This window comes from Heterostelium album (assembly GCF_000004825.1).
Source record: "Heterostelium album PN500 unplaced genomic scaffold PPL_contig1, whole genome shotgun sequence".
Lineage (NCBI taxonomy): Eukaryota > Evosea > Eumycetozoa > Acytosteliales > Acytosteliaceae > Heterostelium > Heterostelium album.
In genome coordinates, this window is record NW_008805078.1 from 186581 (window position 1) to 203502 (window position 16922).

Genomic DNA, 16922 nt, shown 5'->3' on the forward strand with positions numbered 1-16922 from the left:
AGTCATCAATACATATTTGTTTGGACTTTCTTGTTTTTTTAAAAATAAAATAATATTATTTATCTTTATTACGAATTAATAGGTACTCCACCCGGGTGAATATGTAATTGAGTTTGTTGAAGGTCGTGTTTTTTCAGTAGTTTAGCTACTTTCTTCTCGGATATCTTATGCTTTCTAGCGCCTTTGCAGAAGCTGTAGGTATCGATACCGTTGGAGTCGAGACTAGAGAAGATACTGAGTATCTTTTCAAAGCCTTCTTTGATGAGTGTGTCTTGATTGATTCTGAGGATGTGGATGACCAGCGTGTGAATGACATAGTAACCGTGTATCAGTACCAAATCCCAGAATCTAATGAGCAGAGGGAATGGCACGTTACCACTGAACACCGTGAGGAACCACTTGGTTGCATACATAGAGGTGGTCACTCCCTCGATGCCAAAGTGTGATTGTATACGCGGGAGTTCATCGTGTAGCAACGACTCGTGAATCGCATAGTGTCTATAGAGCAGCGGGAATGACGGTAAAAACAATCCTCGCAACTCATACTTTTCATTCTCCATCAGTGAAACCAACGACCAAAATGCTTCCTCCTCAGTCATATACATCAGCAAAATAGAAGCGATTCCACTCATTCCTTGACAATATCCTACCTCTTGATCATAAATACTATATGCCTTTAATACATTGAACAATGATTGTTGACTAATGTTGATTATTAATGAAAATTAATAAAAATTGATTTTGATTTTCATGAAAATGATTCATTAACACAACAAACTTACCCAACTGAAAATCTCTCTCTAAAAAAGATATGATTTCTATAGGTTCTATCAATGTCCAGATCGATTTGTTTTACAAATTCAGAGTCACCATTTAATATTTGTTCAAATGAAAGCTTGGCCTTGTCTCTGAGGGTGTGTGGCGCAAGGATCAACTTCCAGAGCATGCCTCTCACGGAATCGGGAACACTCTTCCAGGAGAGTGAGTGAACCTTTGACATCTTCTTGGAGGAGTACTTTCCCCAGTTTTCTGTAATCTTTAGCCACTTCTTTTCGCGTTGCACTTCGTAGGTCGATTTGTGGCGGTGCAGTTGATTGTAGAAGTCTTTGTTTTCCGACCACTTCTTGACTTGTTGCGATGTCATCGAGACGTCCGGCAGAAATCCAAACATGTCGGCGATGGTTCCTTCTTCGGGTGGGTCGTCCAGTATGTCTCCGCGATACTTGGGTCGCAGTCCATTGGCATACTCTCCTTTCAGGCCGTACTTGTAGCGCAGTGTTACATCGGCGCCACCCGACACCAACATACTGCTAATGGTTGGATTGGCAATATCCAGTGAGAAGTGGAGCGGTGTCTTGTTCTGATAGTCTTTTACGCTGGCTTGTGCACCGGAGCGCAACAGCGCTTTTACATTCTTTGGATGACCGGAGCGCGACGCGTAGAATATCGGTGTCTGTCCGGTGTTGTCGATCGCATTCACTTTGGCACCGCGATTCACCATGAGCTTGACGGCTTTGTGACAACTCTGATTGGTCACTGCATAGTGGAGTGGTGTCGCGCCAAGGTAGTCGGCAATCTCAACGTTTGCGCCCTTCTCGACGAGCATCACAATGCACTTGATCTTGCCGAGAATGGCGGCAATGTGGAGTGGCGATTTCTTTTCACGGTCTTTCGAGTCGAGCATCGATCCGCCACTGACGAGTGCACTCACAATGTGAACAGAGATGTCGTCGGGCGATGACGACTCCACTGCATAGTGGAGCGCAGTCTTTCCTTTCTTGTCACGTGCCTCTGCTTTGACGCGTCTCGGTCCCTTCTCAATCATCGTTGACGCGCACGATATCGATCCAATGGAACAGGCGAGATGCAGTGGAGTGCAACCATTGCTATCGCGCTTGATATGCGCTCCACAATCCAATAGCACCGACAGTATCTCAGTGAGTCCATTGAAAGCGGCTCTGTGCATCGCAGTCTGACGCTCCTGGTCACGAAGATTGACACGTGCGCTCTTGGCGAGCAGGAATCTCAGTGTTTCCAACTTGTTTGCATACATCAGCGGTGTGCGACCCAAACTATCGCGATCGTTAACCGAGAGTTTGCCAGCTTCCAACGGCGAGTCGTCGTCGTCTTCGTCGTCGTCGCGATCTTCATTCTCCTTGTCATTGAGATCGACTGCAGTTTGCGGTGAAAGTGCTGCGGATTGCTGTGATTCGGTGGTGCTGTTGTCGACTTCACCCAATATTTCAATGAGCGTGTTCATATCGTTGTTGTAGACCGCCTCGTGAATGAGGAAGCGGCCTGGCGCGTGAGGAAACGGCTCCAGCGCGACACATGGAATGTTGGTACCGCTATTGGTGATTGTGTTGTTTGTGAGATAACTCTGAGTAGTAGTGGTAGTTGTATTGCTGCTCGTCGTACTAATGTTATCGACCACATTCACTTGATGATTGATGATGATATTTGCTAGATTTCCATTGCTACCATTCTGCTCTGTAGTGATGATCTCCGTTGAACCACCAACTTTCAGACTTGGTTCCATTCCTTTTCTTTCAAATTCGAATAGAATAATATATAATTATTTAATCTTCTCACTATATCTGCTTTCACTATTTATAGTTTTTCCAACAGCTTTACAAATTGACTTTTTAATCCTTAAAAAAAAAAAATTGAAATTCCAATTCAAAATTTCAATGCTGATTAACTTAAACTGTTATATAATTATTATTATTATTATTATTATATTATTGTTAAACTAAAATACAAAGTTGATAATGATTTTCTCTCTTTTTTTTTTTTCTTACAAATACATATATTTTTTTTATAAATAAATAAGTTTTTTTTTTGATTTGATTTGATTTGATTGTCAACTCTTTAATATTATTATTGCTGTTGTAGCTATGTTATTATGAATATTGTTGGTTAGTTATCTCGACTATAATGTCCAAACAATCGTTTGTTATCTTGTCAATTTTCAATTGAATAATAATAATTGGCACAGATTGAATGAATGAAAGTTGTTATTGCTATTGTCAACTGTAATTAATTAAAATGGTTGTATAGTTAGTATTGTGTTATTATTTTTATGATAAAAAAGGGTAGTTTTATATATTATTATTGTGACAATCAGTATTATATTTTTAAAAAATAAAAATATTGATTGATGATGATTAACAATCACAACAGATAATAATTAAAAACAAAAAAAACCAATAAATATTTTATAATTCAATGTTTATTGTTCTTATTGTTCTTGTTGTTGTTGTTGTTGTTGTTTATTGTTATTGCTATTCTATTTTAAATAAAGTTAAAATGAATTGAATTGGAATAGTATGGAGGAAACAAATAATTTATAAATATATGTTTGATTGCTACTACCAATGTTGAATTTAATGATTATTTAATTTTGGATTTACATATATTATAAATTATTATTATATAAATAATAATGGTGGTAATTATTTCTAAACAATTTTAATAAACACAATCAAATTTGAAGGGAGATTTATCATCATATCAGTGTTGTTCTGTGAGTTTGTGTTGTGTGTGTGTGTTGGTTTGGATATGTTTTGATTGGAGAAGGAATAGAGTGAGTGAGTGTGTGGTAATTTCCAAAAAAGTAATAAGTTGGGATTATATATAAAGGAAGGAAGATTGATATATGAACACACATATATAGTGGATCAATGTTATAATATTATATTATATCATATCAAGTTTGAAATATTTATATATTCATTAAATTATATTATTTGGGTGATCTTGATGTTTTTTTTTTTTGTTTTGTGTGATGTGGTTGATGGTTTGGTGGTTGTGTGGTGGTGGTGGTAACACCACTCACATTTATATATCTAATTCTAATATGGTTTTGATTGATTGATTGATGTTAGCAGGAGGTTTAGTGAATGTAGTGCGCTACTGTTGTTGTTGTTGCTGATGTTGCTGTTGTCACTGTTATAGTGATGATGATCCTACTGTTTCTGCTGTTTGCTGTTATTGTATTGAATCGATTTGAATTGAATTAGGTTTGTTTTAGTGTCTGTAGGTTATGTGTTATGGTTTGAATTTTATATTTTTATGGTTATAGATTGGTATGGTATGAAGAAATTAAAATAAACATTTTCATGGAGCAAGCAACAGAGCAAAACTAATTTTTTGTTTGTTGTTGTTGTTGTTTGTTTTAGTGATGATAGTATGACTACTATTACTACCTGCTAATGTGATGTGTTACTGGCATTCATTCATTTATACTTGGATCAAAAAAAAAAAAAAAAAAAAAAGTAAAAAACTTGAAGATTGAATCCAATATACTGATTAACTCGGCGTGTATGTGGGTGTGTGTTTGTGGTTTGTGATACAATACAAAATTGAGATATATATATTAAAACTACAGTGAGTGATGTATTTTAATTTGGTACTCTTATTGCTGCTGTATGAGGTAGGTGGTGGAATGATAGAGGGTAAATATAACAGATCTGTTAAACTATAGACTATATTCTATTCTATGCTATTTTATTTTATCACAATAGTTTACTCTACCTATAGAATTTACTAAAATATATACATATAATACAATAAAATAGAGTATGTGGATTGGATGTTAACAATTTATTTGATAAATCATTGTTTTGTTTTGATTTGATTTGATTATTTATGTATTTCAAACAACAATCACCAATAAAAGTTAAGTTAAGTTAAGTGGATGATTTGAATTGTGTTGTTTTGTTTGATTATGTTGTTGGTCAACAAAAGCATTTCACAATTTGAGCAATTTTTTTTTTTTAAGTTATTATTTGTGTGTGGCAAATGCATTTGCAATATTGAAGTGATAATGAATACTTTATTCATTGAACAGGGTATGATAATGATATATTGAGCATGTTGTTACACTGTTACAATCCAAAGTAAATATACAATAAATTGCGTTTATCAATATTCTGAGTAACGACTACTTGAAGCTATTCTAATTACATCGTGACAAAAATGGAAATAAATAAATAACATGTTTTTATATTTATTTATAAATATAATGATTTAAGATACAATATAATAGGGTTTATTAAACAATGAAAACTAAAAATAGTTTAAATCCATTCCGTTTTTGTGTCTTGAAAAAAAAACAAAAACATAAGTTGAAAATAGATGTAATATAAATCTATCAATCTATTTTTAAAAATAGCACTAGTGTGTTGTGTTACTGTGGAGAGGATTATTAAAACAGTGTTGTTAAATTGTTGTTGTTATAAAAGAAGAAGAAGAAGAGGAAAATGAATAATCTAAACTAATATTATCTTTCTACTACTAAATAATATTCAATAATATAATATTATTTGATAACTAAAAATATGTTCATATTCCTATTCTTATCTTATTATTATTATTGTTCAACTAAATCTACTTTGAATCTTACTTTAGTTTTGTTATATCTTTAATCTAATCTTAACTTTTTCGTAATATTATCTGATTTTGTTTTTCTTTTTTTCTTTTTTTTTTTTCTAGAAAAAAAAGTCAGATTCGATTCTTTTCTGTTATAATAAATAAATAAATAATAAAGTATAAGAGGAATGTTTTGATCCTTTTATCTTTTTACTAGTAATAATACAAAAAACAACAATAAATTTATAAATTACTTTGTTGTTGTGTAAAAAAAAAAAGTTTTTGCTCCAAAAACCAAACTAAAAAAAAAAAAAAAACAAAAAATTAAACTAAAATGAATTTTTTTTAAATCTTGTTCTTGAGATTTTTTGTTTATTCATTTTCATGGGCGGTAAGATTTTATGTAGTGGGCAATAAAATATTATTACATCAACATAAATAATTTAAATTTACAAAAAAAAATGATTTATATTTAGATATTTTAGAAAAAAAAATATAAAATTAATTAATTTATTTTTAATTATTATTGTTAATTGGTTATTGTTTGTTATGGATTACATAATGCTGAGAATCTATCTCTAAGTTGACCAGCACTAAACGAAATGTGTCTCTCATTGAAACTAGAGTCAGACACCCATATGGGACGGTAGAATCCGATGGCGGGATCAAAATTTTTCGCCAGTGGATAGGTCACCAGTACACAAACGTCTTTGGTATTGGTGGAGTAGGCCAATGGGAACAGGCCGGACGGTAGCTTGCCAGTGTTTGGCAGTGTCTCAATACGATTGTACCAATTGCTAAAGATTTTCTTGTTGGCGATGTCTTTCTTCTTGTCGAAGGCCTTGGTGGCTTCGCTTGTTCTCTCGAGGAAATCAAGCATGCACCGCTGTATTAGCCTGTGTCCTTCGACGCCGTACGCCGCGACAATCTCTGACTTGCTCTTTAGTGGCGGCAGCAGAAACAACATTGAATAGAAGAGAGCTGGACGTCCATCAAACTTGTGCAATTCGCTCATGTTCTCACTGAAGAGATGCGGTAGAAACGATTTGTACAGCTGATAAAGTACTTCGCCTTTCTTTTCGTTCTTTAGATACCACTGTAGAGTTGCTGATTCCACCAGGTTTTCATTGATGTTGTTAACGACATTGTTAATGGGTTGTTGTTCGCTAATAAACATTGGCTGTTTGTTGCTTGCTGACGTTGAGAATATCGAGAATTCATCTTCGTTTGGAATTTGCGATAGAACTATGGCCATACTATCGTCAAATACCGAGCTGTCATTATCACCTCCGTCCTCCTCCATGATCAGTAGCTTGCCTACCTCGCCCTCCTCTTCATCTTTCTTCTTCTCGCTGTCCTCTCTTCTCTTCTTTTCTTTCTTTCTTCTCTCGCTATCTCTTCTCTCCTCTTCTTTCTTTCTTTTTGCTTTTTGTTTTTCCTCTTCTCTCTCTTTTTCTCTTTCCTTTTCCTTTTCCTTCTCTTTATCCCTCTCCTTTTCTTTCTCCTTCTCCTTCTCCTTCTCTTTTTCTTCATCACTACTATCATCATCATCATCATCGCTTTGATTTGATTTATCGCTTTTATCACTAACAATAATTGTTGTAGTTGAATCCTTACTTTTCGCAAAGAATCTATTATAATCTGCTTTGAGCTTATCAAATAGTTGTTGACAAACTTTATTGCCCAGTAGAGTACCATGCTGAGCAATCTCCACACAAGTTACAGCAAGATCCGATTGACACAGAGTATAACAGTCTTTAACCAACTCTGGATCCTTAATAGTAGTGATTTCACCACTTATCGCTTTCAGTTGTCTCTGTTCATAGTGTACAATCCAACTCTTTACAGAGTTACCAACAAACCTTGGCCACAGACGTGTATTCTTAACTGTTATTTTTAATGGTGCATCTGATTTCGTTGTCGTTGTTGATGCTGTTGCTGTTGTAGTTGGATTGCTACTACTAATTGCTATTGGTGGTTCTGACTTTGAAATTGTTTCGTCTTGTTTATCATCTATTATTGTTGTTACTTTATACATATTGTTATTATTATTTTCATTATTATTGTTATTACTAATTTCATTATTATTATTATTATTATTATTATTATTATTATTATTATTATTATTATTTATGGTTGTTGTTGTTGTTGGAATATTTAAGAAATGGTTGAATGGTTCTATTAAAACAGTTGGAGGAATGAATGATTTTGCTATACGTTGTTTATAAGTGGAAAAGTCGAATGTTTGAAAATGTTGTTGATCGAATATCGTTTGAAGATCCAACTTGGAAGGACCAAGATGAAGTGATTTAGAGAGTTGTTCGATGAGTGCGATTAGACATAGCTCTAGAGACGCCATACAATAGACTCCACTCGTATTTGGATTGGTGTCGTCAGTGAACCATTCGAGTTTATTGAATTTGCCAATGGAAAAGTGTGATTTGATTGCACTGTCCAAGTGGTAGTTCGATTGTTTCAGTGGATCGATGATATATGCAGTTCGGGTATCGTTCTCATCGATGACGACAACGATCAAGATCCAATGATAGTCACCCATCACCGGTAGAAATATAATCTCTGAGCGCAATGTGAAATCTCTTTGATAGGGTGGTGATGATCTTATTGTTGTTAGTGTTGTCGTTGATGTCGTCGAAGATGTTGTCTCTGTTGAGGAAAAAGGAATGATTGAGTTGATATTCTCATTGGGGAGTTGGTGTTGCCGAAAGTTCTTTGGATGATATATCTTGATGTACTTTAGTTTCTGTCGATCCTTCTCGCCAAAGTGATACCAGAGTAGTATTTGACTGAATGACGCTATTGCATTCTCAGTGAGGGGTTCGTCCTCATAGAGCTGAGCAATATCAGTGTTGTAAAGTGGCAGTCTATGTGGGTCATTTACACACCAATATGGTGTTGAGTTGATCCTATGAATCAAAACTGGTTCCACACACACCGATTTGTTTGGTGTAGTTGGTGATAAAATTGTTGTTGGTGTATCATCGACAACACTGTGATGTTGATGTTTTTGTTGTCGATCTGTGGGTGATCTATATGGTGATGGACTAAATAATGGAGTATGAACAGACGTTGGTGTTAAAGGTGCAATCGTCGTCTGAGTCGGTGGAGGTGGAGGTGGTGTAGAAATCGGATTTGTTAAAACATGTTGTGGATAATGATATTGTTGTTGCTGTAGCTGTTGTTGATAATGCATTTGGAGTTGTTGTTCTAGATATTGTGCGTGTAATTGGTGTTGATATTGCTGAAAGTATAGTTGGTTAAGTTGTTGATTTTGTACTGCTGTTCCCGCAGGTACACTACTACTGGTGTTGGTGGTAGTGGTAGTAGTATTAGTTGGTATTGAAATTGGTGTTGTAAGTGGTGAAATTGGAATTGGTGTTGGATGTTGTGTAGGCATAGGTGTTGCTCCAAGAATTCCAGGTGGACGATGATGTTGTAGTTGTTGCTGTTGCTGTTGCTGTTGCTGTTGCTGTTGCTGTTGCTGTTGTTGTAGTTGCTGTAGAAATTGATGTTGTTGATATACTGCTTGTAGTTCTGGTCGTTGTGTATGTACTTGTGTTTGTGTATGTACTTGTGTTTGTGGATGAGGAAGGTGAGGTGGAAGTAGTGGACTACTCGATTTAAAAACTACTTCTTCATTACTACTGTTATTACTGTTATTACTATTATTTTGATTTACATTGTTACTATTAGGAACATCATCATTCTTTCTTTTCTGTGGTGTTAGTTTATCTATAGACATTATCTTTATATAAAGTCAAATGTAGAAAATGTGTGAATCTGTTTTAATACTATACAACAATAATCTGTTTCAAAAAATTAATTAAGGTGTTATTGTTTTGGCGCTTTTTTTCAATAGTCTTTAAAAATTTTTAAATTCAAATTTTGTTGTGCTCATTCCCAAATAATAAGATCTTTATAAATAAATAAATTATTAGGTTGTGGTGAGGTGGGTTGTTTGTTAGACAAACCGTTTTTAGAAAAATTAATTAATAAATTAATAAAATAAATCATTAATTTTATTGATTTTGAAAAAGTTATTGTATTTATTTAAAGATTTACAGCCAAAGAAGTTATCTCCTTTAAACAATTGGATATGAAGCACATGATGCTGTTATTTTTAAAAATTTGATAAAAAAGAAAGAAAAAGAAATATTAGTACTATGGTTTTATAATAGGGAAAATGTTTTTGTTAATTAACTTACCAATACCTATATAAAGTGATAGATAAAAAAATTGTATTTAATTAATTAAAAAAGAATAGAAAATAAGATAAAAGAAACAAAAAGATTAGTAAATGTTTTTTTTTTTTGAAAGATTATTGATATTAATTTTTAAAAATACATTACCGCAATTATTCTTTCTATCCTTTGACATATAGATATAACCTTTATCACCCCAGGTATCAGACCAGGAATTCTTGACGATCCAGTAGTTTTTGGAGCTTGTGGTGTCTACTTTTTCAACTTTAAGTGATTTCTTACCGTGATAATGGTCAGTCTTGGCAGTTTTCTTGAGAATCATGTGATCCATATCGGAGTTGGGTGGGTTACCGGATCCGTATCCAACAACGAGTACACCATGATCCAATCGGGTGGAGGAGCACAACCACTCGTAGTAGATACCGTGTGAGTAGAGTTGGAAGGAACGGTGGGAGGCATCAATCTATTAATGTTTTGTTAGCTCTTTTTTTTTAAAAGTTAGAATTTCAATAAACTTACCGCAACTGACACCGGACCGGCTGTCTTTACTGCATTGGCGAGATCAGTCTCTGAACCCGGTGTGATACTCTTGTACGAGGAGATGGTTGCACCGACATTGGTCTTATTGAACTTACATACGCTACCGGTGTTGGCAGTGTATGGATACGATTGCTCAGTGTCAATACCGTGATTGGATATGATATAGTCGAAAGCATTATTCATCAATCCACCATTGCAACCCATATTTCCTTCGGCGGAGGAGCAATCCACCAAATTCTGTTCGGACAACTCAACCATATTTCCAGTCTTTATTTGGTGAGCTCCTTCAACTGATCCAGTTGTAGAGAATGACCAACAGGATCCACACTAAAATTTTTTTTGAAGTAATAGGAAACATGATTAGTTTAGTTTTGATTGTTTTGTTTTGCTTCGTTTCGTATTTTTTTTAATACTCACTTGACCTTGATCTTTAATTGGTGAAACAGCACCTTTCTTTCTCCAATCTACGGTTGCACCAGAGTCTTCGAATACAGTGCTGAGTTGGGTGTTGATGTGTGTACCTTGTACGTTGAAATGGATATGTTTTACACGAGTTCCCAAGTAGAATTTCTTGTACTCCTCTGGTGAGTGGTCGGCCAAATGGTTCAACTCCAATACTGTATCAGAGTTTTTAGCATTCCATGAATGGACATAATCCATATTCGATTTAAAAGTATGATATTTCTTTAAAAATTCATTATTGCTATATAATCTTTGGAATTTATGTGTCCAATCAGTGAAAACTTGTTTATATTCCTCCTCTTTAAATAAGGAACCATTGACTATTGTCAACAATCCTATAAATGCTATTAATAAAATGATTTTATTCATTTTATTTATATAAATAAATATTTATATTTTATATATAAATAGAAATTGAAAAAAAAGATATAAAGTTTTCTTTAACTATTATCCTTTCAAAAAAAGTTAAAAAATAAACAAAAGTAACAATTGAAATGTTGCAAACTTATATATAAATATGTTTTTGTCTCTAATCAAAAAAAAAAGATAAACTTTTTCAATAATTACAATTTAAAATAAAGTTATTTAGAACATTCGATTGAAATTTATTCCAGTATCTGTTGACGGATTGTAATTTAATTGTTTTAAAGATGGTAGAAAAATCATATAATATAGTATCGATAAAATAATTTAATAAAAGAGTTATTGTTTATTAGCAAAAAAAAATCTTTTTAATTTGAATAGATAGATAATCGGTAGATTTTTTAATAAGAATGTAATTATTATATGTTATTGTTATTAATTACCACGTTCTGACATGTGATGATTGAATTTATATTTTGTCTTTTGTTTGATGATAAATATTTTTATGCATAATTGGGTGTATTTGTAAATAAAATTAATTTTTCTAAAAAAGGTTAGTCGACCAAACAACAACCCACCTCACTCCACCACAACGTAATAATTTATTTATTATGATGGTTTATTTTTCATTCGTATTTATTTCAATATTATAATAATAAGATCAGCAAAAGGGATATACTTATATTTATATAAATTTATATATCTGAAGTACCAAAAAAATAAAACATCAATATTAACAATAACGGTTTAGTTTTGCTTGTTTGTTTGTTCCAAAGATTGTTGAAAATGGAATGTTGTATTATTATCTATCTATCTATTTAATTTGAATAGAAATTGATTATTTAATTTCAATTTATTTGTTTTAACCTGTTATTACTGTAATCTGAGATTAAAATTTGGATCAAGTTGTTAAACTTTACCATTATTATATATGATGTATGTGTATGTTGTTTGATTGATCGATCGATTTGCTTTTGTTATAAAAATTTCTATATATTTTTGTTTTGTTTTTTTTTTTTTGTTGATGATCGATCATCAATTGGTTTCACAATTATTAAAAATGACCAAAGAGAATGACTGCAGTTTGTTTGTAGAGTGTACCATTATTCTTAAAATGTTCATCAGTGCTTGATTCTTTCTTATTATAATTTTACCTTCTTTAACTATTATATTGATATTCCAATTAGTGATTCTATCTTTCTTAAAAATACTTTAGAACATACCTGATGATAGATTTCCTAATATTTTGAGTGCTAACAATAATAATTCATGTGATGTATTGGTATAATTGACAATAATGATTTTAGACAAAGTATCGAAAAGTTCTTGTTGTAATAATAAAGTAAAGTTGGTTTCTATAGTTTGTTTGAAAAGAAAAAGAAAGTATTTTTTTTGATTAATTATAATTTCCAATCTTGTTTTCTAATAACGAATTCAACTTACGACAAAGTGAAAGATAATAGAGTGTTGTTGCTGCATATAATGGTATTTTATCTTGATTCGAATAGTGTAGTAGATTGATCATTGGCCGAACTCCACCGACCTGTCCAATCGATATCTGATTGTCGCTGTTCTCTGAAAGACTGGCAAGTGATGCCACGCTATACAATATTACTTTTTCCACCGGTGAATTAATCATCAATATCAAAGGAGGCAGTGATCCACCTTCAACTATTTTTCTTTGATTTTTAGCTATATTATTGTATAATTAGTTATCTATTTGTTTCTGCTGGAGATGAATCAATATTATTATTATTATTACTTACGATTGGTAGATAATATGGAAATAGCGTTGGTTGCAGCCAGTTGTAATGATACCTCGTCAGAGAGTGACATGGCGATGAATGCTTGTATGATGCCACCGCGTATCGCCTGATCTCTGGTGAGTGTGTTCTTTGTAAGATTGAGTAGGATGATCGATGCCGAGTGTTTCAGTTGGTTGTTGTAGGAACGCGCCAGCTCGATCAGCACGGGCATACACCGGTCGGCCAGTGATGTCTTGATGATCGCATTCTCCTCGCACGACAGATACTCAAAGCACATGCATATATTCAAGATGATCTGGTGGTCGTCGTCGTGTGGATTCAACATGTAGTCGACGAATGCACCAAAGATCGACGATTCAATGATATCGACACGATTGATCTCGTTCTCGGCGAGATTGGCAATGGCGCGAGTCGTGTGCCGATAGACCGACGTTTCGAATCGCGACAACAGCGTTAGCATCACCTCGAGGAAATTGGTGATAATCATCTTGCGACCGAGCGCATCCAACGACATATTGCAAAATCCTTTCGACGACTCTATCCGCTGCATCACATCGTCTGACAACGCCAACTTTGAGTAATGCGCCAAGTCTGAACATCTATTACATATTCTAACTGGTCTATCATAATGTAATTGTGGTAATGATTGTCTTTTACTACTACAATTATTACAAAATATATTACCTATTTACATATATATAAAAATTATTATTATTAGAAAATCAACTATTTTTGTTTTTTTAAATTTTCACATCACAAACAATGTGTGATTATATATCAATCGATTTTTATATATCTAAATTGAATGATGATGTTGATTTTGATGTAAATATAACTATATCTAATATACATACCACATTGTCTACAATGATGACGTCTTAATAAAGTATTGAATTGAGATGAACAATTTAAACATTTATCTTCTTGTTCATCTGGAATCCACATTGGTCTCCAAAGTTTCTTATCAGCACTTTGCATCATCTTTACTTTGTTCTCTTATTATCTATTCTATCTATTACTACTAATATTTTCCTGTTAATATTGATTTGACTATATTATCTATCTATCTTGTGCTAATTTGTTATTTTAATTATTGTTATTATTATTATTATTATTACGATTAAGTTATCTGATTTATGAAACAAACAATTTGGCGTCAAATTAATCTATTTTCTTTCTTTAGTTTTAAAGCTTTTTTATTTTTGCAAAAAAATGTTTCGTGTGTGGTTGAGGTCAGCGCTGCTTGGTGTGTGATTCGTATAATAGAGGGGTCAGTTGCAAAATTTTTGTTGTGTGATGATATTCTTTATGATCACAAAAAGTGACTGTCTCTGTTTACAAAAAAATCTTGATACTTTTTGTATTTGATGCTTTGGAAGTTAAACAGAAGATAGAAAGGAATTTTTTTTTTACAATCTAATTATAATTCTTACGAAAGGTTTATAGACCAACTGACTGAAAAAGAAAAAAAAATGATGAAAATTCTTTGCAAATAAATATGGTTGGTTGATGATGAAAGCACCCACACCGAGTGTTCTGAAAAAGAATTAAAGGTTTTTTTAAATTTCCCTTCATCAATTTTAAATTTATAAATTTAAATCTTATTTTTTATTTACAAATAAATATAAATATTGATTCAACAAATGATATGTCATTGTTTAAAAGATGTCTAATTCTTTGAATAATATAATATTCTCAAATTTAATCTAACATTTTCATTTAAATAATATTAAGTTTCAAGTTTGTTTTAAAAATAAATGTATATTTTAAGATCTTGAATCACAACTTGGTATTTAAATCATTATTCTGACTGATCAAATAATTATAATATGAGTGTCAAAAAAAAAACTAAATTAAAAAAAAAATTTAAAAAAACATATGATTTAATATTTATTTTCTTCACATATTGAGATATTTTTTGTAAATATATATATATTAAATTTTAAATTTTTATAAAAGCTAGCTAGATAATTGTTATTGTATAGATTTTAGATATATATTTTTTATTTGAAGAGAGTTAGATAGAGATTAATAATACAAAATGACAGCACTATTATTTTATGGATGCTTGTTTGTTGCATTCTCACCGAGTATCGTATTCTTTACGATGGTGATATCGCGTAACAGTCAGTTGGTTATCATGGCAATTGGTGGGTCATTCTATTGGTTGTTGTCGATGCTGCTGGCGAGTATATGGTGGTATATAATACCACCGATGAGACAACAGTATTGGTTCAACATTCCGTTCACCATTATGTTCCAAGAGGTATTCCGTTATCTATTCTATCGTCTCTATAGCTGGGGATTCGACAACCGTCCGTCACTCGCTCAGATTCAATCGCAACTAAACCAGATGAAACAAATCAACAACCCTACACAAGAGCAACAACAAGAGCAACTAAACATCAGATTGGAAACACTCTCTGCAAGACCCAATCATACATTATCATCTGCAGGTAAAAACAAACTAAAACTAAATATCTTTGTATATACATATATATGTTAACATAATATAATATTATTATATATATAGCAATTGGTACAGGTAGTGGAATTACATATGGATTTGTAATGTATGGTACTATTCTTTGGGAAGCACAAGGACCTGGTAATTTGTTCTCGCCGGCTTGTCCAACGGTCAGTTTGTTCATTCTCTCAGCGATATATGCACTTTGCTTCTCGTTGTTGCATATCGCTTGGAATATCACAGCATTCCAAGGATACAGAACTAAGAACTATTTCAATGTTGGTGTTGTTTTATTATCTCATTTCGCTGCTTCTTATTTTGTAAGTATAATAGTCAACAATCTATTTGTGCACATTACTAACTTTACTAACAAATATTGTGGTGTATCAGACATTACTTAATCAACCAGATAGAAGCTGCTATGGTTCGTTAATACCAGTTTTAATTATTACAGCAACTGTTATTGGATATACATTCAGAACAATGATTAAAGGTGATTCAATTACAAAGATTACATAAGATAAGAGTATTGTTTGGTAGTAGTAGTAGCCAACAACAATAACAATAAGCTTCACGTCAATCAATCAATCAATCAATCAATCAATCATTGATAACTACACAATAATTATTAACAAAACAACTACCTACTTCTCCTTTCCAACAACTATCAATCATAATAATGATAAATCAAAAAAGAAAAATCAAAAAAAAAAGATGTATTATTCAAAGTTATATAAAGTAAATATGACTTGTTTGTTTGTATTATAATAGTGGAATTGGAATTTAAGTTGATTTTGTTTTCTTTTGCTTGTTGTAATATATACTATGATATTATTATTATTTGATAGGTGTAATAGTTTAATATTATATTGAATATCATATACATTCGATTCGTTTTTTTTTTTGTTTAGATAGATATCATATAGATATTATTATTATTATTACACGTCGAGATTTATCTTTAAAACTTGTTTCCAATGATTTCATATTACAAATATATTTTATAGATTGACTATTAAGATTATTATTGCTTTAATTCACCGATATAGAATTCATCCAAGATCTGTTGAACTTTGACTGGATGTTGATCACCATGGAATCCCTTTGAAGAATCTTTACCGGCGTTGTTCATGATTGCCATTCCACCCATATGTTTATCTACGTATGGTGTAACATCATATACCTAAATGATTATTATTATTATTATTATTATTTGATGATGATGATCATTGATTTATTAATATTGACACTCTCGAACATAACATATATCTATAATGATAATTATATAATGTTACCTTTCCGTCGATAATTAACCATAGATCAGTCTCTTTGTTGTGTACTGAAACTTCTTCAGCGGTATAGAACTTTGGGTTTGCTCTCTTTGCTTCGTAGGAATTTTGTTTGACAACCTTCTTAACAGGTGCTGGTGCTGGAGCAAATACGTAGTTCTTTACATAGTATGCAGCTGCTAAGATAGCAACAATAACCAATAATGAATTAACATCCATTTTATTTATCTTTTTATAATGATATTATATATGTTGAAAATTAATAAATTAACAAAAATATAAAAATAAAAAATAGATAGATCAATCTTCTTTTTAAAAAAAAAAAATAAACAAAAAGACGAAAAAAGATTTTTAATTATACAACTTTTAAAGATGAGTGTGTAGTGTGTTGATCATTGATCTGTTCTTTTTTTTAGTTTAAACACATATATTGATTTGGTCG

General features: G+C 32.2%; 7 protein-coding genes across 7 annotated transcripts; 1 reads left to right on the forward strand and 6 right to left on the reverse strand.

The window, feature by feature from the left end:
* Positions 1-68: 68 nt before the first annotated feature.
* On the reverse strand, positions 69-2539 carry PPL_00919 (ankyrin repeat-containing protein; the record flags this gene model as incomplete). The annotated part of the gene is made up of 2 exons (XM_020571939.1): positions 69-674; positions 1283-2539. 2 exons carry the CDS (start codon positions 2537-2539, stop codon positions 69-71), a joined length of 1863 nt encoding a protein of 620 aa, XP_020437797.1.
* A 702-nt stretch (positions 2540-3241) lies between these two features.
* Positions 3242-5001, reverse strand: PPL_00920 (uncharacterized protein; the record flags this gene model as incomplete). The annotated part of the gene is made up of 2 exons (XM_077398146.1): positions 3242-3289; positions 4969-5001. 2 exons carry the CDS (start codon positions 4999-5001, stop codon positions 3242-3244), a joined length of 81 nt encoding a protein of 26 aa, XP_077254285.1.
* Positions 5002-5920: 919 nt separating this feature from the next.
* Positions 5921-9133, reverse strand: PPL_00921 (uncharacterized protein; the record flags this gene model as incomplete). The annotated part of the gene is made up of 1 exon (XM_020571940.1): positions 5921-9133. The coding sequence occupies one exon, from the start codon at positions 9131-9133 to the stop codon at positions 5921-5923; it is 3213 nt and encodes a 1070-aa protein (XP_020437798.1).
* A 308-nt stretch (positions 9134-9441) lies between these two features.
* Positions 9442-11414, reverse strand: cprB (C1 family peptidase; the record flags this gene model as incomplete). Its single annotated transcript, XM_020571941.1, has 5 exons — positions 9442-9471; positions 9736-10056; positions 10113-10460; positions 10551-10939; positions 11402-11414. 5 exons carry the CDS (start codon positions 11412-11414, stop codon positions 9442-9444), a joined length of 1101 nt encoding a protein of 366 aa, XP_020437799.1.
* Positions 11415-12012: 598 nt separating this feature from the next.
* On the reverse strand, positions 12013-13705 carry PPL_00923 (uncharacterized protein; the record flags this gene model as incomplete). Its single annotated transcript, XM_020571942.1, has 6 exons — positions 12013-12092; positions 12182-12313; positions 12402-12650; positions 12807-12956; positions 13004-13408; positions 13579-13705. The coding sequence occupies 6 exons, from the start codon at positions 13703-13705 to the stop codon at positions 12013-12015; spliced, it is 1143 nt and encodes a 380-aa protein (XP_020437800.1).
* A 1060-nt stretch (positions 13706-14765) lies between these two features.
* aph1 (gamma-secretase subunit Aph-1) lies at positions 14766-15710 on the forward strand (the record flags this gene model as incomplete). Its single annotated transcript, XM_020571943.1, has 4 exons — positions 14766-14874; positions 15258-15511; positions 15601-15619; positions 15646-15710. 4 exons carry the CDS (start codon positions 14766-14768, stop codon positions 15708-15710), a joined length of 447 nt encoding a protein of 148 aa, XP_020437801.1.
* Positions 15711-16215: 505 nt separating this feature from the next.
* Positions 16216-16699, reverse strand: PPL_00925 (cytochrome b5-like heme/steroid binding domain-containing protein; the record flags this gene model as incomplete). The annotated part of the gene is made up of 2 exons (XM_020571944.1): positions 16216-16374; positions 16487-16699. 2 exons carry the CDS (start codon positions 16697-16699, stop codon positions 16216-16218), a joined length of 372 nt encoding a protein of 123 aa, XP_020437802.1.
* Positions 16700-16922: the final 223 nt, after the last annotated feature.